The sequence below is a fragment of the Pocillopora damicornis genome, chromosome 3 (genome assembly GCF_964200805.1).
Source record: "Pocillopora damicornis chromosome 3, jaPocDami1.2, whole genome shotgun sequence".
NCBI lineage: Eukaryota > Metazoa > Cnidaria > Anthozoa > Scleractinia > Pocilloporidae > Pocillopora > Pocillopora damicornis.
In genome coordinates this window covers 26038558-26063039 of record NC_142672.1, presented here as the reverse complement: position 1 = coordinate 26063039, position 24482 = coordinate 26038558, and the positions used below count along the sequence as shown (strand labels likewise).

General features: G+C 37.7%; 2 protein-coding genes across 4 annotated transcripts; both read right to left on the bottom strand.

Annotated features, from left to right (window-relative positions):
* Window positions 1–1329: 1329 nt before the first annotated feature.
* Window positions 1330–15824, bottom strand: LOC113666882 (uncharacterized). Of its 3 annotated transcripts, none has more exons than XM_027182682.2 (14): window positions 15080–15824; window positions 13319–13372; window positions 12019–12167; window positions 11363–11506; window positions 10694–10844; window positions 8801–8848; window positions 6376–8226; window positions 5791–5942; window positions 5280–5445; window positions 4675–4928; window positions 4444–4480; window positions 3547–3649; window positions 3282–3419; window positions 1330–3027 (listed from the first exon to the last, which is right to left on the bottom strand). In XM_027182682.2, the coding sequence occupies exons 2-14, from the start codon at window positions 13362–13364 to the stop codon at window positions 2760–2762; spliced, it is 3507 nt and encodes a 1168-aa protein (XP_027038483.2). In that variant the 5' UTR covers window positions 13365–13372; window positions 15080–15824; the 3' UTR covers window positions 1330–2759. The 3 variants fall into 3 exon arrangements, with proteins under 3 accessions (XP_027038483.2, XP_027038481.2, XP_027038480.2); XM_027182680.2 differs by having other exon boundaries at window positions 14898–15158; XM_027182679.2 differs by lacking the exon at window positions 15080–15824 and adding an exon at window positions 13477–13726.
* Window positions 15825–16423: 599 nt separating this feature from the next.
* On the bottom strand, window positions 16424–23213 carry LOC113666865 (uncharacterized). Its single transcript, XM_027182663.2, has 6 exons — window positions 23063–23213; window positions 21146–21348; window positions 20607–20643; window positions 20329–20431; window positions 19425–19574; window positions 16424–18976 (listed from the first exon to the last, which is right to left on the bottom strand). Exons 1-6 carry the CDS (start codon window positions 23079–23081, stop codon window positions 18667–18669), a joined length of 822 nt encoding a protein of 273 aa, XP_027038464.2. The 5' UTR covers window positions 23082–23213; the 3' UTR covers window positions 16424–18666.
* Between the last annotated feature and the right edge of the window lie 1269 nt (window positions 23214–24482).

The following is a 24482-nucleotide window of genomic DNA, read 5'->3' as shown; positions in this document are numbered from 1 at the left end:
TTTCAAGCTGTGGAAGGAAGTCATTTTTTTGAAGAATGTAAACATATATCCAAATCAACTGTATATTGATAAACGTAGATCGAAAAGAAGGAAGATTGTGGTCCAAATCTTGTAGTAAGAATAAAACTATTAAGGAGATCAACTAGATAAAACGACCAAAGCTTAAATCGAACAGAAGTAAAGAACCTAAGTTACGAAACAGAAGAGAAAAAAGTAGCCACGCAAGCAATGCACAGATTTGCTATTGTTTGACAGATCATCACAGCCTGCTTATTTCTGAAGACCGGATATTGCATGTAGTGATCACGTATACAGAATATTCTCTTTTCTGCTCTTTATCTCATTTTCGTTAGATTCAATCTAGCGAAAAGAGAATAAAAATTATTTCTGATAAGTCCAACTGATATCCCTGACGATGAGTTTTCCGTGGAATTGATCAGTTGTTCATCGGCCGGCTTTGTGTTCGATGTGGAGGGATGGTTGCTTAGCGCGCTGAACCCCGGGTACGGGGGTACAAGACATGGCCAGATCAATGTGTTGTGTTTTTGGGTAAAACACTTCTCTCTTGCGGTGCGTCCCTTCACCCAGGAGTACGAATGGATACGGCTAACCGTCAAGGAAAGCTAATGAAATACCTAGGGGTAAGCTGAATGGACTAACATCCCATCCAGGGAGGAATAGTATTATTCCTAGTTGCTTCTTGTTAAACAAACCAGGAAAAAATTCGGCTAGATGGGTCAGTTGGCTCAAGCGCAGACTTATCCCACCTACCTTTGTATCGGATCAGTCGAAGTCAGTGATGGGCTTTCCACGAACTTGAAATGAGATTGTTTTTTCCACTTATCAAAGTCCTATCACCAAAAATTCTTTGCATTTTCAGTATATCTTTGTACCTCTTTCACTGTATATGTGACAGTGACGACCGAGCCTGAACCAAGTCATCTTTTGTCGCATTTGAAGAAAAAGACCTTCATGGCCTACAGTGACAAAAGTAGTTGACACACCTTCCCCTCACTGGGCGGTCGACAACCCTTCACTCGACATACTTGACAGAAATCTTGTAATTAATCCCTAATAATTCCCCCCCCCCCTCCCCCCAAATAATATTGCTTAAAGTATCTGACCATTTCGTAACACCCGGCATCGTTGATACGGGGGAGATACTTTAAACTTATTAAAAAATTCATAAAGTTCATCTATTTGAGCTGAGAGTGCCAAGACTTTTGCTACTCATTATGGCTCATCGACTATTCCTCCACATCTCATATAAAGTCAAATTGTAAAGCATTTGACTGAGCAAGGGGAACCTTGGATATGAACTAAACAAAATGCGTGGACTGGCACTTTAATAATCATCTTCCACAAGAACTGCAAAATGCATAATTAATTAATTGTAGCAATGTTACGAAAAAGATTGCGAGATTGAAGCTTTGATTCCGTACTCTTTTATGAAAGTCTAGCCCAAGGTGTTAAGTACGCACATCTTGTGATTAACAGCTCAGATATTTTCATTTCTCATGTAAAAAATACTACTCATTAAATACACATTACACCTTAATCAATTACCTGTGAATAATCTGGATCAATGTCAATATCTGAGCAACTGCGTGCTTACCCCTCTCCACACCCAACAACAGTCAACTGCAGCTGACATCAAGTTGGGGTTAATGTTCCGTTAGGGGAGGGTAGGTGTGCAGTTGTTCAGACACCGATGTCGATCCAATAATCTTAATGACAATTATTCTCTACCAATGCAAGATTCCACAAGACTCTTATTTACCACAACATGATAAACTAGGCGACTTTAAATAACTACAGCTGCTCGTAACCCTTTACACCCCAACATCAGTATGCATATTCTCCATACTGTTCTCTATACATTTCCTAAGGTGCTGACGAGGAGAATTAGCTTAACGATTCAGAACTTCTGTGGTTGTTGATTATTTTCATTATTCTCATGACCTTAGTGTGTGATTCAGGGATGATGCTGTAAGGAGAATTTAGATACTTGTCACTAATCTAAGATACAAATATGATGCGAGGTGTAGGTGTTAATTTATGTAACATATTTCTGGTGTCCTATGAAGAGCCACAGCGTTAGAAAGGATTCAAGTTATCAAAGCCAAGAGCTAATCTAATGTGTGCAAAAGTTACATTTTGATAATAAGGCTGAGTTTGTGACAGTTGAAGTAGATCCTTAGAGATTCATTCAGATTGTAATAACTCTTTAAAATACTATCTTTTCTTTTTTTCCTTTATCAGCCAAGCTAACCCTTTTTAATTTACTCGTTTTAAAATTGGCACCTCTGCTATTCGCATTTAGTATGTTCCAAAACTGAACGGGACGGAAGCTTCGGGTCGTGGAACGCACGTGATCATTCCTTAATACGTAATTGAACCTTGCATACGTACACCTAATTTGACCTTACCGCTGACCGCTGCTTATAGTACTATCACTTGTCAATTTTTAGAGAAAATTTCAGAAAAAAAACAATAAGAAAAGACAATGATTTCTATTACAATAGATATGGAAATGTTTAAAAACTACCTCTATAACAATGCGGTTTTGATTACACGCGAGTTTTCAACTGCTGCGAGCCAAGACTGTTTTTTTTTTTTTAAATTTTGCCAAGCATTACCTTAAAATTGTAAAAAATAAACAGCTAGATTACAATGTTCTAAAAAATTTCCTCTTAATAAGTAATCGATAGAGAATATCATTAAAGGAGCAAGATTTTAAGAAACTTCCCCAATACTCGTTAATCCTGTTTTTCCGACCTGGATGAAACAGAAGAGGCTTCGTCTTTGTTGGAATCATCTTCGTTCTCTTTCTCCACGATGTCCTTAGCTCGTGTATCGTGATGTTTTTTGAGCCAAATCAGCCACTTGCTTGGGTTACCCGTCAAGAACGTGCTCTTCAGAGGACTGGGAATAGAGCCTCGTACCTGTGTGATTATTGTGATTTTCGAGGATCTGGTAGCATCGTGATAAGGGCGGATAATGGCTCCACAGATACCTGTCTCCAGTCTAAAGAGGGAACACAATTGAATGGATGTGTCAAAAACACCTAACCTAACTATTATTTGCAATGGAAAACAGAATCTGCAAGTATTATCAATATAAGCTCCTGTAGATTCAAGGCGGGGAAACTTGTTATTAGCGATGGAAACAAAATGGCAAGTGCTTCTTATTAAAAAACTTCAACCAATCAATGAATTATTCATCTTCTAAATATAAGAACGGAATTCTTGAGCAAATCAACAAATTACCAGTACTATTACCTCATTACATTGAGCTTGTTATCCTCCCCAGGAACACTCGGATGGGTGCCTCCTTTCCAAGCGCATGCGTGGTACGGTTCTTCATCTTCTCGATCTAAGGTGGCCAACACCACACATCGATGTTTCTTCTTCTGATAGCTATGAATAAACAAGTGTGGTGAGAACATAAAGTAAAAAAAGACATTATTTGAATATTAATACCCCCTTTCCATTTTTTTTCAGTTCAGCAGATTGAATTTACCTCCCATTAGGCTCTTAAACTCACCATTTCAAGAATTTAAAGTCCGCCATCTGATCCAGAAATGAGACACCGTCAAATGTTTTGTCCCACTTGGTCCGTTCATCCCAGTCAGAAACTAAGTCAATAGCTAAAAGGAAATGTTTGAGTAACAGTTAGCAATGGATGCTCAAACTCTAAACTCCAGAAAAAAAATTGATAGTATTTTCAACAGGATTAAAGATTTTAGATATATGAAAATTCACATATTTGCACTGCGGTGGAGAGATGAAATTAGGAGATCCTCGCAGCTAAGAACACTACTGAAACGAGTAGTTGTAAATAGGACCTGAAAAAAAATTCAGGCCCGTACGGGATTTGAACCCATGACCTCTGCGATACCGGTGCAGCGCTCTACCAATTGAGCTAACAAGCCAACTGGGAGCTAGTTTTTTTCAGCTCTTATTTACAACTACTCGTTTCAGTAGTGTTCTTAGCTGCGAGGATCTCCTAATTTCATTCAACAGGATTGTTCTCGCTAGTATAATCAATAAATGTGTCCAACTTCAGAGGATTCCCAAGTCCTCTGTTCGAGAAAAGTGAATACAGAGCGAAAATCACATGGGCGTGCGCAAATATTGTATTTCTCTTCGAGTTAAACACAAGAGGAGAAATTCTATATCTACAAGAAAACCATAGGCCCTTACTGACAAGAAAACTCGACAAACGACCTTGAATTGAGAATAATGAAAGCTTTTCCATTCATTCATCAACCCGACAGAGTGGGTAAAAGGCGAGTGACATGTCCGCAGCTGATTGGCGATATCAAACACATAAAATTTAACGTAATTTTTCACGTATGCAGTTTCGGCCTTTCTCAGGACTAGTAATCCTTGTCGAACACAACAGCTTATATAATAAAAGTGTTTGTAACACGTTACACACCGTCTCTGTACGGAATATCCTTTAAGACCATCACTGCCTGTAAAATTAAAAGAAATAAATCATTATGACGTTCATTGTCATTAACAAAAAGCTCAAACCTGAATGATTTTTATCAGCCTCTATTTATCCATTAATTACTGTAACAGAACCAAGCTCTAAAACTTAGTGAAGTTTTATGAACCCAGGATTAACATCTAGCGATACTCAAAAAGTTACAATTATGACGGTTACCTTGGTAACAGGCGGACTGCCTCGCTCCAGCCCTTTGCGTGAATAGACCTCCAACTCTCCAGATTTTTTCACACGCTTCCAAGATTTCAAGCCCTCGTTCTCTATGCTCAGCAGTCGATCTATGTCGGAGTCTTCGATGGGATTTGTGGGTGAATAAAGATGAGGCAAACTTCCCATGTCCAGCCCTCCGTACCAGCTGGGAAATGGTCTCAACGTACCCTCATTTTCTTCATATTTGTCGAAAAAGCTCATCTCTGAAAGTAATAACACGACACGAGTCAAAATTTTTACATATTTATTTGGTATTCAGACTTCACCAAAGAGACAATGATTCATGCTTACCATGGGTGAGTCAGTAAGAAATCTAATGAAATACTTTCTTGAATACTAATATAATACAATAATGGGATGGAACGGCTAAATAAGTGATTTCCAGCTGGCTACAAGAATTCTCAAAAGGCCCTTAAACGTGGTACAAGATTTTCAAATACCAAAAGTCTTGCAACACTAACCAATAAAATTAGTTGTACAATACCATTACGACGAAAGAAGGGTTAGAATTATTGACGCCCCTTAGACGACGATGAAATAAGTTTATAGCGTACCTACTGCCTCCTGAACGGAAGGATCTGTGGGCAGAAGGTGATCGCAGCGAGGCTGAGATCTGTATGGCACTACCTCTTCTTTTAAAGACAACTGAGAAACAGTTCTTATATGTCTCTCAGATGCGTACATGTTGCTGCTACGGATGATGGGGACTTGTCTTGAATCCTTCAACAAAACAGAATGAAGAACAAATAAGAAACGAGTGTGCTGTTAGAATATCCCTTATTCACACCAACATATCACCCACTTTAAGATGCTTAGTTTATGAAAACGTCAAGGAGATAATGAAACATGCATCCTTACCCACCCTCCCTGCATACCGCTCCCTCTTCCACTAAAATACCTCCCAATCAAAATTCATGTAGTTAATAAACTACTGTAATATAATTTCCGTTTCATTCCCACTAAATTGCTTTGCTGGTTCGCTTGTTTCCGTGAGAGTAATGATCTGACGGCCACGACGAAAGATCGCATGTCTGGGAGAGGGGGGGGGGGAGATTTACCATTTACCTTGTAATCAAAACTGCGGCTCCTCTGTATAGTTTTCGTAGACACGGTGTTGACCGTTACACTGTAACTACTGCTGGGCGACTCATCTTCGAAAACATCAGGAGGCTCGCTCTGAATTGGAAGACTTGTTGTCGATACGAATGATTCATTTACTATTGAAAACAAAGATTGTTCTGTTACCGTCAATTGGCGCAAGTACATGAAATTAGATTCCTTATCGTCAACTACGCTCATAATAAGAAATTGCTTTGGCTGTGAGTTGGCTTCTCGGCCATCGATTCCCGTTTTTCAAGTCTTCAGTAAAGAATTTAGTGTTGATTTTTTCAACAAATTTGTGAATATTTTAGTGTTCTCTATTTAGAGATTGGTCATACTTAGGAATAAGGAGAGCTGACCAATCGCTCCTTTTCTCCACACCCCTCCAACCTTAAACCCTCCAACGACAAGTTTGAATATCGCCCCCATATAAGACAGATATCACTAAGCTTAGATAGAGGAGTACCAAAAAGGAAGGAGTATTGTTAGCTAAAGTAGCACTGTCCCGAGATTGTTATGGGTCCTTGACAATGGTAACAATAGGTTTACCTGGTACTTCTGTTCTCTCGCCATTTATAAACATCCATTTGGTTTCAAAACTTCTGCTGTCTCTCTTTTTCCTTTCCCTGTCTTTAATTGAAGACCTCTCTTCTCTTCTTCGTATGTCTTCTTCACTTTTTTGTCGGTAAATCTCTCCACTCCTTCTTCGTTCCATTTGCTTTAGTTTCCACCTTTCTCTCTCTTCACGTCGCCTTCGTTCCTCTTCTGCTCGCTCTCTTTCTTCTTCCTCAATCCGCTTCCGTTCAATGTCATCAAGCTTCTTCTTTTCTTCCTCTTCAAATTTCTTTCGCTCAATACTACGGCGCTTAAGCTTCTTGCTCTCCAACTGTTTACGCCTTTCTTCATCTTCACGTTGCTTTCTTTCTTCGAGTTCGCGTTTCCAGATTCGTTCTTCCTCCTCTCGTTTCTTCCTTTCCTCTTCTAATCGTTTCCTTCTTTCATCGAGCGCTTTGAGTCGACGTTCTTCTTCTTCTCGATGCTTATGTTCCGCTTCTTCTCTCTTCTGTCTCTCTTCGGCCTCTTTCTGTAACCTTAATTCCTCCCGACGCCTCTCTTTCTCTTCTTCCTGTTGTCTCTGTCTGCTTTCTTCCTCTTGCCTTGCCCGTTCTTCGTCTTCTTTCCTCTTCCTTTCAGCTTCTTCTTGTCTTTTCTTAGCTTCTTCCTCTCTGAGTAAGCGATCCTGTTCAATTTTCTGCATTCTCCACTCAATCCTTCGCTTTTCCTCCTCGGGGTCCCCTCCAGGGACTAACTGAATGGTTGCCACAGACACTTTGGTTACGGTTTCGGGTCTCTCTTGCCTTAAAACTCTAATCTCCGATTTAAATTCTTTTTCTGCTTCTACCTCTTCAATTTCCTTCTCCAACAACTTTTTTCTTTCCTCTTCAAGGCGTTTTCGTTCTTCGTCTCTGAATCGTTTCATTTCTTCCTCAACTTTGCGTGGGGTTTCAACCCTTTTGATCCATCCTTCCTCTATCTTTTTTTTCTCATCTTGTCGATTTTTATTGTCTACGGCGTCCTTCTTTTCAGGAATGAAAACTTCAGTCCTGCTATTCCATTTTGCTTGCCTTTCTTTTCTTTGTTCTTCCAGCTTCTTCATCTCATCATCCATACGTTTTTTCCTTTCTTCCTCCCGTTTCTTTCTCTCCTCCTCTCTCGCTTTTTTCAATTCCTCTTCTCGTTTCCGCTTCTCTTCAGCTCGCCTTCTCCTTCCTTCCTCTAACACAGCTTCCAATTCTTTATCTCGTTTTTTCCTCTCCTCTTCCCATTTTCGATGTTCCTCTTCCCACTTAACTCTTTCTTCTTCACGCTTTCGCCTGATTTCTTCTTCCTGTTTTCGTCTCTCTTCGTCTCTCTTTTTCCTCGCCTCCTCTTCAGCTAACCGTCTTTCCTCTCTCTCTCTCTTCCTCCGTTCTTCGTCTTCATTCAGTATCGCACTAAGCGCTTCCATTCGTTTTCGATGCTCTTCATCGATTCTGCTGTATTCTTTTGTTACCCGTTCGTTTCTGTCCTTCTCAATGTTATTCATTTGTGGTGGTACATCTTGTCCATCAGGTTTTTCTCGCCGCTCTAATGCTCTTTCTTCATTGAGAACCAACTGGATTCGCGCCTCAGCTTCCCTTCGTTCTTTCTCATCCATATCTCCGCTGGATGGCTTTCTCTTAACTTCTTCTTGCTCAATAATCAGTTGAATTTCTTCCAATCTGTTCTGTTGATCTTCTTCAATTCGCTGCCTTTCCTTTGCCTCTCGGATTATCTGTTTCTCTTGTTCCTTCAGCGAGTCGTCGTCTGGCTCGCCATTCTCCTCAACACGTGTCTCAACAGTTGTATACAAAACTTTCTCTATGAAATAAAGTGATTTGCATGAGTGATAACCAATGAGCACAAGACGCGCGAAACAAATCACCTGTCGCCACCAAATGGCGGGAAACTAAACGTTGAAAGGTTATCTGGAACGCTCGTAAGGCTCCGAATCATATAAAAAGATATATTCTTTTGTACATAAAGGTGCTATAGATTAGAGCTACGTTTCGCTAAAGTTTTAATTTTGTCTGGCCGGGAAGTTTAAGTCGAAAGACCTCTTCTGTGACCCCCTCACAGTTTGAAGACTGGCGTCGGGTACCCAAAAGAAAGTATTGGAGCCTGAATGAATTGAGATTCATCAAGGGGCGTTTCATGTCTAAGACGAACAAATATAACATCCATAGCAACGAAATATTGTGATCTTTGTTCCGATAATAATCATATCGAAATGCAAATTTTAGACATATTTGTTGCTTAAAGCCATTCGAACTACGATACACAGTAACTGAGTGAAATTTTTATTGATCTGAGTAGTCAAAACAATAATATTCAAAACGAATGGGATTACAATCTTATTTCCTTGCAAATTATTCAGTAAAAATCCCTCGCTTACCTACAACATAACTTCCATCACCATCGGACTGAGTTGTTTGAAATCCGTCTGGGAAAGAAAGAAATAAATTAATAGAAATTTGTTCACCTCAACTATATAAATACAAAACATCGGGAATGAGTGAGATTACTACAAGAAAAATCAAAAATCTCACACGAATAAACTGAAAATTTGCTGAAAAGAAAAAACGAAACAAAATCGGCACCTTCAAAATTTAGCGATATACCACTCGTTTAACATGAAAATGTTGCCTCAGAATGGGTAAATTCGATATGAATCTGTCAATTCAGTCATACACTCTTCAAGTTTCTTGGTTACAATTACAATGAAGTCAAGTTATACCGAAAATATTTAAACTGTAGTAGCTCTTACAAATGATGTGATTCACCACTCAAAATCAAGAACAGAAGCTTTGTATACCTCGTTTATGCTTTTCGAAAGTGAATATTTTGAAAAGCAATTTTCAAAAGACTCGAACCGTTTTCAAAATCTGATCATATAAAAGACAAGGAAAAACTCTCCACCTAAAAGATGTACTCACCCAAATTGAACTAAATGTTCAAATGCTAAGAATATGAATATTTCGATCTAGAAATTTTCCCCAGAAGGATCAAGAAAGTCGAACTTTGTGAATAGAAAAATTATCTGCTAAGTAACCGCGCCTTGTTATTGTCAAAACAGGTGGCAGTGAGATGGCCGTAGAAGGAAATATTGTGACCGATCCTATAAAATACTAATTATACAGGACTCACAATACAAGTGTGGGAGTTACTTTTCTTCGATTCCGCAAAGGTGCATTGTTAATATTTTCATTGCAAGCCGTTCGGAGCGTAAATATTACATTTTTTCTAAGAACTGCCTGGCAACATAAAAATTAATTTAACCTATGGACATTATAAGTAAAGACCCGACAGTCGAACACAACATAACAATGATCTCTTATTATCACTTGTTTTGACGCCGAGAAACAGTTGAATATTTGTTTCCTCCAGTGCTACGTGCAGCTACTTTCTTTTTGACCTGGATCACATTACAAGCACGTGCTAATAGTTTATCAAACAGATCATTCAGTTTGTGACCAAGTTTTTTGCTTGCGAAAGAGCTTGTTGAAAGGACTACAATCTACAAATGTGATGTTCTTTGTAAGCTTATCGAAAAGAGGAACATGTAAATTTATCAATAAAACGTTTCTGAAGAGTATTTTTCTTTTAAATTATTTTGTAGATCATCACCGCGACAGGGACATTTTCTCTATCATTTTTCATCTCCTCAGATAAAACTACCTGTATCCAAATGTAAACATGGAGCTAAGCTTTAAATCCCAGCTTTTATTAAGCATTTCAAGCCGAACACTTACCGAGCAATCACAGCGGGTGATTAAAAGTACAAAAAAATTTGATGTAAACAAATGATTCCATCATAAAAGACCAAGCTTGCCGAATCTAACCCATAACAATACTTGTTCGTGAAACCGCTTCTATTTTCTTCCTTTTAACCCGCCCAGTCGTAAATTGTTTGAACTCGTACTCTATTTGCGACATTCTGTTTATTTGAATATAGTGCATTTTCTAACTCTGATTTTAAAATTCACCCTCAATTCACCCTGATCTGCAATCATCGGCAAGAAGTAGTTTGTTGTAACGTTTGAGTCCGAACAGAACTAGACACTAATAAGTCAAGTCGTTGAACCATCAAAGGGAAACTTATATACTCCTAATCCGTCCGATAAGAAACGCATTTCACGCCGATTTGCTGTGTATGAACTTTACAGTGTTAGGCTTATTATAATTCATTCTCTACGATGTTTCCGTTTTTTCTCCCTATAAAACTGCTTATAATTTAGTTACTAAGTGCAATCATGAGTAACTGAGGGAACCACGATGTAGATCTCACCTCCTATGTTGAGTGCAGCTCCATACAATTCAACTCTCATGCATGGCCAGCAGTACCAGTCGACTGGGCAAAACCTCACGTATCGAGTGATGATCTCTTTGTCCAATTCCTTCTTGTTTATGCCCCAGTTATTGGAGTTTCCGTCGATAGTCTTTAAAAACGAACAACACAAAGTTAAACCCTGATCAATGGTCTGCTTTGACTATAAATTCAACTGACGACGTGGCTTGGTTGTTCTCATGCAATTTAATTCCGTGAATGAACAATAGGATTAAATCATAGAGAACAATTAGGGCGATGAAAAGTCCCAGTATGCAAATTAGCCATGCGCTTGCTGTTGGCTTTCAAACACGGAATTATCAAGCGGTTCAGTTGTGTCTACTGTTCTTAGACAAACTTTTCCTCTTACTGAATTTTCACCTTCAAGGAAATCTCTTGTCATAGCAAGAAAGATCCAAGAAATGGTTTCAAACCGTCATTTAGAATACCTGGTTGAAAATAAATCATTAACGAAAGGTCACGGTTTTTTCCAAACGCTGTTCACGGTCAATTATTGTCAGTGTCGAGAAAATGACCGCCGCAGTAGTACATTATAATGTCACCCAACGCTCTTCAACTTTAAGATGGACTTTTACAAAGAAAATGAAAGAAAACAGCGAAAGAACTTACATCGTTTCCATTCTCCTCATACGTATCCCAGCTCTCGCCGTCTGAGGAGGAGAGAAGTTTATATCGTTTGACGTAATCTCTGTTTCCACCTGGATTTCCCTGTGTTGCTACACCACACAGCAAATGAAGGCTTCCAAGATCAACCTAATTCAAGGAAATAGAGAGAAAAATTAATAAACAGATGAGTTTCAAACAGTTAAAAGATTTAGAGACCGAGAGAGACACAGACAGCCCAAGGAAGTGAAGGCTCGTGGAAAAGACCTCCTCCACCCAAGATGTTAGCTATGTAGGAACATTTATTTGTTATCATTCTGGTAATAATTTCATTACAAATAAACTTTACATTCTCTTGTTCCATAATAAGTTGAATCTTCGAAGTTAGGTGATGAAGTAAAAATTGCGCTCTTCGTCTTGACAACCACTCCATTGTCAACAATTCCTCAAGTTTATTAAGGTTAACACAGATAGCAAAACGATGATATTTCGCCCTAAGAAACATATACATCTTTTGGCGTCAGAGGTTTCAATCTCGGTAAAGTCTGAAAAGTTCCTTACACCTCTCACAAGAGAACACCAGTATTTTCCTTAGATTGGTCAAATTTTCTGAGAGACTCATGTGTGGCAGACTGAAAACAATATTTTTTACAGATTCTTACTTGCAAATAGCAGTCGGTTGCTTTTCCAGCGCACCAGGCCGAAGGCCCGTTTAAACGGGCTAAATGTGGAGGCGCGTGGCCTGAGAATGTGGAAGCAGTGAGACAGTTATCCGCTATAGCTCCATTTTCCACTCCAAGAGGCTCACCTCCTGAAAACATTGAGGAAGAAATTAAAGAAAGAAGGAGATGGAAGAATAAACAGCGGAACAAGAGTCGTTAAATTAATTAAAATACTCCATTAGGGTGTTCTGGTGTTTTAGCCACAAAGACACAAAAATGTTTATTTTTGATGATCCTACAAATAACTGAGCCCCATATCCTTTAAAGATAGTTAAAAAAAAAATAAAAGTATTCATTTCTGAATAAATAAACTCGAGTCATGTTTACTAATTGGTATAATGATTTCATTGTATGCCAATATACTTGCACTGGTGCAGAAAATTTGCATCTGAATTACAAAAAACCCTACAAGATTATATTTCCCTTTCGCTTTTTCCAAAGGCAAACAGAAACTGTTGGTTTCATTTGAAAGACAAGATATGAAGAATCCAATTGTTTGCTGCAATTTTGCAACTCGAATCAAACCTAAAAGACAAGGGTTAAAAATACGTGACAATTTTGAGTCATCATGATATGAGTTTCAATTTTTGCTCTGTTGCCAAGAAAATATATGTTAAGATTTTAATGTGGCAAAATTCCAACGTTATAAACTTTAAATAAGGAGCGAAAGTTGCATGTTTTAAACCATTGCCATTCGAATTACCACAGCTCGTACCTCTCGATGCAATTTTCAATCCCTCTAAATAAAATTCTAAATTTAACATTTATTTTGTTACTAAGACCTTCCTAACTTCTTTAAGTGGATTAAATGAACTCTTGAAAAAATATGAACAGCATGATGCTGTTGAAATGGGGAATTGTTGTCCTTTCAACGGTATCACGGTAAATGATTTCTCTGTTTGTTCCACGAAATGCCTGGTTCTTTCGTTTCAATGAGGCGTTATTTTCAAAGAAGGAACAAGTTTGTCGTGTTTGAATCGACTTGCCGATAATAGATTTAGGAGATATCGCAAAACATAATCACTAACTTCAGCATGGTGATGTACTCCGGTGGTTTTCAGTGTAAAAGAGTGATGGAATATATATTTTGATTAATACTACAATATTACACTGACAAAACATAAAAATTTGAAAAGGAGTATCAAAACACAAAAACGGCTGAAGATTACGATGAACGACGAATCTGGCTCATTAAAGAGTTACTCTGACTGCAAAATATTCAGTTGAGGAGAGAACTCACCTGGAATGGTTTCCACCGTGTACGATGTTTCTACGACTGTGCCCATGGCTCTTTCTATCAGAAAATATAAGTTTGACAATAGTAATCAGCCAGCCAACGAGAAAGCTTTAAAACAAATCAACTATCAGTGGAACATTTATAGCAAAAATGAAACAAACCTGAAAACGATGCACTATGAACACAGACCCAAACAGTAGTTATTTGAATTTTAACAACGATTTGACTTTCTGGCTCGGCGCCGATTTTCGATCGTCACTGTCACCTGACGTACTTGAAATACTGTTCTTAAAACATTAATTTATTTTAGAGCACCGCAAATTTCTCATGTTTTCCTGTGTTATGGTGCATTTTTAGTCAATTTATTCTAGAACTGTACACAACAAGCCTACCCCTTATTAAATTCTCACAGACTTTAACCTCCGCCGGAAACAAGTCATAACAAATGCGAAACAGTCATAAACACGCCGGTAGGACCTCGCTGACAACAAGATCTTGTGATGGGAAAAAAACAATTTCTGAAAACTAATTATCAGGAAAAAAAATGAACCCAAATTTCCATTAATGTCTGTGATAATTAACTCCCAGGAACTTTCTCGTGAAATTTAAAAAATCGGGGTCCAGTTTATTCCCAGGAGGCCAATAAGCTACAGAAGGTGCACCTTAGAATACAACTTTATTTTATAAGTACCAGTTCTTTTAATTTTTAATCAGATCTCTTTGTTCTTCGTTTTCTGAAGACCGTAAAAAGTTTCTGAAACAAAACAATAATGGTTTCCAATCAAGCGCGTTAAATATCTGAATATTATCGGAATTATATGACGCTAGGCATGTAGAGAGTGCTAGAAATCAGAACAGTCCTACAGTCAGACCATTTTGATATGCTAGATTAATTTAAGCTGAAAATCTTTAATCTTCTCATGTCACAGGAGATCAACATTTTTATTTCAGACTAAAAATTCATTAAAGCCCAAATATACAAGTTCTAACTGAATAGCGAAATTGATATTTACGAACAGAATGCAAGTAAAAATTCAGTTTAACCTCATTGACCTCTCAGAAATTCAGAAGCGAGACGAACGTGTAAAGATAATTCGTTTGCTTCAGAAAGCGCTATTATTAGTTTTCGAAAGAAAATGGGACTTTGTAGTTGTTCAATTGGCGTGTTTTCTAAATCATGGGCGTTTACACTTATATAAGAGCAGATATGGTCAAATGATCAACTACAAAGAACGATCGTGATCGAGGCACTTTGAATTCATGTCCTTAAATCATCTTTCAAAATATCATCATATTATCGACACTTTCCAGCATTTACACGCTAAATTTCGACTAAATTCCCCAAATTGTTCCGCAAAGTTATTACGTTACAATTAAGAACCATTTAAAAGTCACACGTCGAACAATAACTAATGTTTTGGAACCAAGAATTCCCTGATATGTTGTTTATGGACTCTTTCCGCTTCATTCATTATGTGGTTTTGGAAACTCCACTTCTTTACCCGCTGAGATTTCTAAACGCAGCCTATAGTCAGCTCAAATATTTACCAGCCTGAAGTATGTACCTCCTCTTTATATTTACCTTTTTGTCCAAAATGTACATTGCAGGAAATCAACTTCGCGCGCACGCGAGGTAGAAGTTAAAATACGAACCACCCTCACGCGAATACAAACTATTTTGATTTCGGTTTTCACTGAATACCTCTCTTGAAATACAAAATCGCTTGCATTTTATCCCTCAAATTGAGAATTTTATCATCCTACCTTGCCCAGGCTCGAAGAAAGAGATGCTTTCGCGAACACCAGGCAGAAGACAGCGACAATACCTCTTTGCGTGATGCGCGTCCTCCTCGGAATTCTGGGATGGAATGTGCTTGTTTCTCTTTGTGATAAAAATGATATGCCTCACAGATTAAGATTGTTTATGAGATATTAAGCTCGAACCTGTCGGGGCTTAGGCATGATTAAGATGTTTATCATAGTGCGTTGTATAGACAGATGACTAGTTGTCGTATTCTTTTGGAGAAACTTTACGAAAAGTGCAACACATACAAGCCGCTATGATTATTAAAAATAATCACGGCACTTTGATGTGGTTATCATGAGCCCATGCGCGCATTCGAAGGCAACATGCCGAAAAAGTTCAAGTCACACGTGACAAAAGAACTTCGTTTTTAATGACTGGTGAAAAAAGTCTACAACAGCCACGTGTACGCTGCTCCTCTGCATAAGTTACCCTTGAACAGCGATTTGAATTGTTCAACTTGAATGCTTTCGTGGACTTGATGTTTTGTTTACATGTTTCGGACTCATATCCGTTGGGCGGGTTTCCGATCGATTAGAGTAACCCCGAGAGCCATCAATCTTGTGGATGCTAAAATATTTCCATAGCGCCTTCTTTTATAAACTAAGACACTCCGTTTATGTTAGTCTTGCGGTTGTTCATTTGAAATAAAGCAACGCAAGACCTTGAAAAAAATCCTCTGCTCATCGAATTCTGGCTTTTTACGGATGAAACTTCACACAAGGGGAAGATGTGGAGAAAGATGGGAGGTAGGCTTTTTGTCACTTCGAGTAAATCTTAGTTGGGGTTTTAATCGTGAGCATTTGACCTTTCTTTTCATTTCTGCCTGTTCCAGCTTATACAGGTGCAGTCAAAACAAGACTGAGGCCACAGTTGTGTCACGCGCTCCTAGGCCAAGGCTTAGTAGAAGAAGTTCTGATTTGTGATTGCCTGTTCTAGGCAATAAGACTAGAGGGACAAGCGAAAAGGGAGGGTCACAAACCCAGGGTCACAAACATTCTTCCAAAGATTCCCACGCGCTGGCCTTTTTGTTGGTCGGGACAATAATCACATATAGCCGAGAACAAGTTTGTGGTACAGTCTTGGAAGTCGTAGGATGAAAAGCAATATGCCGAGTTATTTCAAAATGCCACTGATTGGTTAATTCAAACTTGTTCCAATGTGCTCCTTCTTAAATCCATTCATCAATTTTGAGAATGGAACGGTGTACATCTCGAAACTTTATTACAGTTTCGACCTTCACATCACACCTTAACACCTGCCACGCATTACACATCGCACGTGACGAAAAAAAAAATATAAGGTTTTTAAAATCTCCTTTCGTATTTTAATAAACAACCCTCAAAGTAGAATGTTTTATTTTATCCCAGCAGTTGAGCTTATAATAACAGCGAATAAAAGTCAAGTATAACAAGATATAAAGGTGAATCAGATAGCTAAATCTAATGTACAGTTTTTAGTTTAACAAATCTAGACGTCGTCAGTAAAAGAGCAAAAATGTCAACTCTGTAACCTTTAAGAAAACTTTAATTAGACTAAATAGTATATTAAAAAGGCCAGAAATTGCTGGAATCGTCACATCGCAGAGATTGCTTACAAGGATGAATATCAATTACAATGATCTTTGGAAGGAAGACTGCAAATGCTGCGTAAAAAACAGGTTCCTATTCATCAAGATTTAAAACACTTTGGACAGTTTAGGATGAGACCAAGTGTCTTTCGGACTGCCTTTCTGATATAAAACAATTTTCATCACAAAATGCACCACAACACGGAAATCGCAAGTTGGGATCAATTTCGATTTTGCACCTGCTTCGTTTAAAAGAAAAACTTGTGAAGATTGGCCTAAACGTGTCAAGTGATTTCATAGGGTCAAAGTTCCACCGCAAGTAACAATTCAAAAGACATTTAACCCTTCAACTCCCAACACCTGACTGTTACATCTCCCCTCTCGCTATCATACATTTCCTCGTGTATTAGTTACGAGAATTTGGTGTTAGATCAAGAAAACAACGTTAACGTTAGCAACGTAAACCTGTTTGATATCAAATGTGTGGATATCAAAATGAGAAGTTAAATGCAAATTACCTTTGGGAGTTAGAGATTCATAGCTCTTCATCAAACCAACGCCATTTCAAGTAAATGGTTCATCTTAACCAAGTTAAACGAATTGATCGTTCGATGATTTTTTAATTAAAGTTTACAATCTGACACTCTCAGAATTAGTTAACTGTAAAATGTACAACATCTTGCGAAGGAAAGTTAAACTTTGACTTCTGGCTGGGAAATATCGCCATATATATGTGCATGTCATATACACCTGTTTACTTTTCATCATGGACACTCCAGATTTCTATGGAGTACTAGATTTGGCAGTAATGCCGAAACTTTTGGAATATGTGAAAAATTCAAGGTGAGAATAAAGCCAAGGCACTATTAAGCTCGAAATTTGCTTTTTTTTCTCAGGTCTGATCTTCGATCGTTAAAAGGAAGGAACAGCATGAGCTCATTTCCCGAACCGCATTTGGTAATCGAGACCACGAGACAGAATGACCAATTATTTTTGGATCAAAGTATTTGGTCGCACGTGGTGTTCACGTGACGAAATTTCGCGACATGAGTTCGGTTAATTCTTGATTCCCCGTGTTATCTCCTAAAACGGAAGAGATGTAAAGTGACTCGAAAGGGAATAGCTTACAAATAAAATCTTTATTGAGGATTTCCGATTAAATCGCTTGACCCCTAACCGCACGAAAACTAAGACCTAAAAAGGTTTGTAGTTACCAAAGAAAACACCAAGTTTGAAAGGTTCTACCTTGAAGCTGCCTGTACATCACAAAATGATGATTTGTTCCCTTAAAAATATTCTACACTATTTACTACTGCCACGGTGAGATTAGTCAATAGGAATTAATGACACAGATACTCTGACCCTCAATATCAATATCAGTACTGATTTCTGAACTCTGAAGAAGAAAAAAAATCACAACAAAGCAAGAAAGTACACTGCAACATAACTGCAAAAAAAGTTTCGAACAAGCTATGTAATGAGGTACCAAAAAAAGGGAAAGCAAGCAAATAAAATGACTAGACTTCACATACTATGTGATCTAAGTCCACATAAGAAAAAAAAACACATACTCATCCATTAATCAACATTTCTTATACTGTAGCTCCAAGCCAGAGTATATGTCAAATACTCTCAAAATATTCATCACTTAATAAGTATTCAAATATTCCTGAAGCCTGATCATCAATGAGAATAATTTATACAACTACGTTTGGGGACCTCTATCCTTCTTTCTACGATACAGTTGACCAATCATCCACTTGATTAGTTGGACTGTTATTAATTAAAAATTAAACCTAATTACTAACTTAATTTTAACTTTACTTTAAAACGTAACAATACATTTACATCCCAATTGAAACTAGTTGTTCTCACAGTAAGATACCACAGTAACATTTAAAATATACTGCAAAGAAAATAAATATAACTACAAATACCTGGCCTAGCTTGCCATTAATTTCAATCTAGTAAGTATAATTAGTCATCTGTGACAAAATTAATACTTCCCGTGGATGACTTGGTCTTGCGAGTGCTGATAAATGGACTCATCTTAATGTCTTTCTCACTGCCACTCAAACTCAAATTCAAGTCTGCATCAGTTTGGCATTTCAGATAAAACTTCCTCATCAGCTGCATTCGTTTCACAGGGCTACAGGCCAAATAACTGTTCTTGATGAATTGAGGAGCTGAACCCATGAGTTTCATCTGTGTAATGACAGTGACAGTAGAAGATGTTGAACCATCATCCACTGGACGGATTATTGTGCCTGACAGGATGGTCTCAGCCCTAAATAATGAAGAGAAATACTTCAAAGTTAATTTTTAAGGGAGTAGGTTTATAAAGAAACTGTGATGCTGCTTCAGTGCAAGAGTGTAACAAGGTAATTTGGTATTATCAACTGAGTTTATAACATGGCCACTATTAACAGTTTCAAAGCTGATGTTTTGAGTGTTAGCAAATGGAAGAAATGTGGGTTTCACTCACTACCACTTACTTTTAAGCTAAAGGCAGACACTGATTATCTGAAGAGTGTCAGGATCTAATCATATCTGCAGGATCACGAAGGTCTCTTAAGAGTGTTGACATGACATGGTTCTCTGACTCATACAAAGTTGGAGGTTCCAGAGTTTGCCCAATTATGATTGGTTCAATTCAAATTTTTCTATGGCAAAAATTGCCTGAATGCAACAAGGTAAAAGCATCTAGCATGAGCACCTTATGTTACTTTTTTTACCTCACAAAGTTTGACTTGACTGAATCTTTCATGAGAGGGTGTTCTGTGCTACGCAATGCTAGAATATAGCAATGCTGGTCTGAATCATAACGCTCCAGTGATGCCAGTACAACATCTCTCTTGGTACAAAACAGAGGCATCTTCAGACGGCTGTATTGTTACAAAAAATACATTGATCAGGAAACAGAATGATTTTTAATTACATGAAAGATGTTTAATTTGACTATGCTTTGGGGGGGGGGGATATATCACTTAAAATTTTCATGTGATTCTGTCTGCTACTTTACATCATGTGGTGCAAAATCAACCAACAGTTAACACACAATTACCCCCATTTACATGATATTTGTTCTCTGATCATTTCTGTCAAAACAAAACAAAGAAGAGGATAATAACCTGCTTGAGAGTTTCATTTTTTCATCTTTATTACTTTACATGGAAGAAAAATGAACTCATTTTGAAGAGCTCAGTGAAAGTGATATAAGAAAGCTGATCTCAAATGATGCTCCAGAAAGTACCAAAGAGACAACAAAGTTTACTGTGAACACCAAATATAAAAGTTAATGGGAGGGTTGGAAAATAAAAGAACCTCCTTCCTGTTACATGGTATGTCAGCAGGTAACATCCTTGGCTGAAAGTTTCTTCTCAAAATTTCACAATTGCCCTCAAAGCTTTGCTTCTCAGCAAAATATTCAGTTTTTTGGACAATCTCTCAACTGCAGACATTATCAGCCTACATACCAGCTGCCTGAAAGGTTTCATGTATGTACATGAATATATATGAATAATATTTTGAAAGTATTGAGGCAAAAGGCATCCCAACAACGTTGCTTCATTGTTGCAACAAAAAAAACCTTCTGTAGGGTTTTTTTTAACATCTGATAACTGGCCTTGATATTCTTACTTGTAAACCACTTTGAAGTTTCCTATTCTGTCCAAAACATCCACAACTGATGCAGTTTTGTCCCATTCTTGTCGCAATTTCCAATCTGTCATCAATTTCACAGCTGTCAAGAAAAATTATGCATACATATGATATAAAATTAAGCATAACATTAAAAAATCATGGCAAAAAGTGAGCCTGCTGAGATATCAGAAAGCACATCTTTCAACAATTGCATACACACAGCATTTCATCCTCCAGTAATTTAAAAAACTTGAATAGCTTTTATGTGAACTGACCTGTCTTGAATGGAACATCTTCTAGACATAACACAGCCTAAGAAAAATAAGAATCACAAATAAAGTTTCATTCAGCAACAAAACAACTAGGTTTTAATAGTTTCACATTTCCATCAAATGGACACTTCACTTGCTTGTAAAACCAAAGGCACAATCATGATCTTCAGCCAATCAAAAAACCCTTCTGAACTAGTCCTTAAAGCCTCTAGAAAGGAGGTTTTTTTTTATAGTATCATATTGGTAATCTTGCCAGATAGAAATTTGCTAGTCTCATCTCATTCATTCTTTGAGTATTTCAATACCCATTCACCATAAATCTGAGAGAGTAATGTTTTTGTCCAAGAGTGCAGAACAAATCAACATTATTTTGGCATTACTGGTAACCCCAGCCTCTTTACCTCCGAGCTAGTAGTGCATATCATTAAGCAACAGTAACCCCAACCACCATAAGCTAAAAAGTAGTTCTAGCAGACAACTGCAAGTGCGAGAAACAATAGAGAGAGTAAAGTTAAGAACTGGTAATATATATTAAACAGCACCTTTGTAATTGGGGGAAAACCTTCTTCATTTGCTTCCCTTCTCCAGACTTCTGCATCTTTAGTTTTTTTCACGCGTGACCATGTGCCTTCCATTTCTTCACTTTCCACTGACAGTAACCTTTCAATGTCATTCTCGTGGATTGGATTTGATGGCACATAGGGCTGAGGTTCATGACGCAGAGTACCATAAGATTTTGAAAGATCTAGTCAAGAGAGAAATTTGCTTAAGTCAGTTATTACTCACTGAAAAGGTTCAATGTCCCTAAGTCCTAAAAAAGAGATCTCTTATCTAGTGCATCTTGAAAAATTTTGCCTAAATTTTTCTAGTTTTTTATTCTCAACCAGCATTAATCTTATCTTTCCTTTTCTGGCTCTCTCCTTCTTAGGTGCAATCACTGCTTTGGTGTTTTCCACATTAAAAAATTATTTTCATTCCTCTTTGGAGATCATCTTTCAAAAGGACGGTCTATATTGCACAAAACGTGACTTAAAATATTGAACTATAGTTTGCATAAAGCAAAAACATCTGAAAGCTGCTATTTTCACCAAATATAGCATAGTCTGAGTGTGAAAATCTGAAACTGTGCAAGATGTAACACGAAACAATGAGTACTTATACATGCTGAATTAGCAGGCAGATTGCATAATTGTACATGTAGCAAAAACACGTTAAGGCTGCTATTTCCACCAAGTTAAGTATAGCTTCTGCCTGAAAATCTGGACCAGAGCCAGGTTTAAGATGTAAGAGTGGGTACTTATGCACACAAAGGGTGAGGAATGAAAATCTTATCAAGAGTCACATATTATATGTTAAATATAGAATTCACAACATAACTTAATCAATAAATTAGTTTGAGATCAATACAACATAGTATTTAAAACTTTTCTCTTATCAAGAAGGCCACTTCAGCTAAGAATGAAAGGTGTATAATATTTCCAGCTTTGAAAAAAACTAAAAAAATACAAGAGATATTGTGAATTACTAATCTGCATTTTGTTTCCTTCCCCTACGAGGGACTAAATTTTAATTTGATAACGATCTATGCCAGACAAAACGGAAAGTTCGAGCAAGATCGTCAAAAGCTGGACGTTTGCAATTACAACGTAAACATATCTATACTTCCTTCGTCACCCTTAGTCATTTTCCCCATTTACTCCATCTTCTCTTACATACGAAGGAGATAGAACGTTCGATCGTCACGCACTTGCCTGTCATCAGAAGTACCGCATATAACCTAACCTTACATGTTAAACATACAATATCTCAATATTATAACTATTCTACTCGATTCAAATCATGTCAAAGCTTGCATCAGATTCTGGCAGGATTATATGACGATATATTAAACGCAAAAAAAACTTAAAAAAAGAAGAGGTGAGAGAGAAATTGGAGCAATCACTGACAATAACTTGGAGAACGATCGAGCTTGCTAAATTAACCAATTATGTTTGATCAGGTTCATAAAAACTTGTATTACGTTCCTAACCCTGAGTTCTTTTCTTTATTCGAGGAACAATGCCTTAAATGGTCATTTTAAGGATAGGAGTGCCTTTCTTCGCTTACATTTACTCTGCAGTACAAACACATTATCAAGTCGTTGATAGAGTTTGCACTGTTAATCGCTCGAGGAAACTAACAGTAAGGTGCAATTAAACACTACTTTTAGTACCGACGGTGTAACAAGATGTTCACAATTCAACGCAATACTAGCTTTAAGTTAACTTATATTCGCACAAATATCTGTTCACCCGCTCAATTCATTGACAAAATCATTGCGAAATTGAGCAGAACAGTATTTCACGGCCGCCATTAAGTGATTTGGTACAGGCGAGCATATTCATACCAACAAAAGCCGTCCATTTCCATTTCTTGAAGTTTAGTATCTTAAAGAATTGGTTCTAGAATTAAAATCTTACCAAGATCGCTTTCCGCCATCCTCTCTAGTATAAATTCAACGACTTGTTCCGCGAATGCAACTCAATTCTCGTCTTTCACGCGGAGCAAATGTGTAAATCGTTGGTGACGTCAAAAAAATTTTAGTATTGGCTGTCGTTGTCGAAAACATCTGACGTAATCGGATTTATTTCGCTGCTCATACGTTCTGAGTCATAACTCGTGTTCACTACTTCATAACTAATTATAAATAGTACAGATGTGAACTGATATTTTATGCTGTTTGGGAAATTTATTCTCGAATAAAACGGGTTCTTCTTCTGATAGAACGCGGCGTTGAAATTATTGAAAACTTTTGGCCCAGGACACACCTAATTAGGAGCCAAGTCGCTGGCTATTATGGGAACAATTTTAAGAAAGTCATTTTAAGGACATCCTTGAAGTACTTGTAAAAATTCCTGTCTGGCATCTTGATTACAAGTGTTTCAGATTAGAGGCCAACATTAAAATATTGATAGTAAACTAGTAAGGAATGGCATTTAGGATTATTCCCTTCAAGAAAAATAATCCAGATTCCCTGAGGCGTATGTATTCAATAGAATATAAAAATATGGTAAATATTGTAATTATCCCGCTACCTTCGAGAACGCTTACGGCATTGTTTGGTTCGAGAGGAATGCGCCCAACCAGATAAAACGCCCTTAGGAGGCACAAGATGCGTGTAGGATACGCAAAACAAGGTCACTCTCGTGTTACCCACGATTAGGCGGTCTTCTTTTGTCCGCCACGAGTTGTCACTCGAAACGTCAGCTTCTACACGTTCACTGCGTTAGCTCATAAACCTATAAAAACTATATGTTTCACTTGCCTAGGTTCGCAGCGAAACAGTTCCTTTCAAAACTTAAGTTACTCTTTATTTCCAAATTAGGATAGTAGAAAAAAATGTGAAAAGTAAGGCTACGGGAATCCAGAGACATTTGTTGGGTGGGGAGACGGGCGCGGAAGGTTGGGCCGCATGACGTAGGATATCTTTAACTGATATTGCACGGTTAGTGGTAAATTCATTAAAAAGTGAACAAGTTTATTAAGCTACCGAGCGTGCACAATTATTTATATCGTTAATTAAAATTTATAGCGGAGCTCGCAGAGCGTAGCCCCATAATTATACAAAATAGTAGTAATCCATCAAGCCGAAAAAATTTGGATGTACGACCCTACGACCGTAGAAGTCCAGTGGTCAGTGCACTGGGCTCCGAGTCGGACGTCCCGGGATCTAGTCCTGGCCAGGGCAAGGCGTTGTGCCCTTGAGACGTGCGGGATAAAAATGCGAGCTCCGCTTTTAGGCTTAGCTAAATCTATATATTGTTCTTTAATAAATACCACGATGTGAATGTTCTAATTTCAGAGTGACCGATCATGACTTGAACAACAAAAAACAGAACA

Bases quoted from the DNA above. Each gene is read 5' to 3' on its own strand.
- LOC113666865 (XM_027182663.2), bottom strand. The intron at 19,575-20,328 runs GTAAGAATATCA...GTAACAATACAG, and splicing joins AACTTCAAAGTGGTTTACAA to CCGTCTGAAGATGCCTCTGT. The intron at 18,977-19,424 runs GTAAAAAAAGTA...TTCATTATTTAG, and splicing joins GTCAAGTCAAACTTTGTGAG to GGCTGAGACCATCCTGTCAG.
- LOC113666882 (XM_027182682.2), bottom strand. From the start codon at position 13,364: ATGGGCACAGTCGTAGAAACATCGTACACGGTGGAAACCATTCCAG. The intron at 8,227-8,800 runs GTAAGCGAGGGA...TTTATTTCATAG, and splicing joins TGATGGAAGTTATGTTGTAG to AGAAAGTTTTGTATACAACT. The intron at 3,420-3,546 runs GTGAGTTTAAGA...GTTTATTCATAG, and splicing joins GACTTTAAATTCTTGAAATG to CTATCAGAAGAAGAAACATC.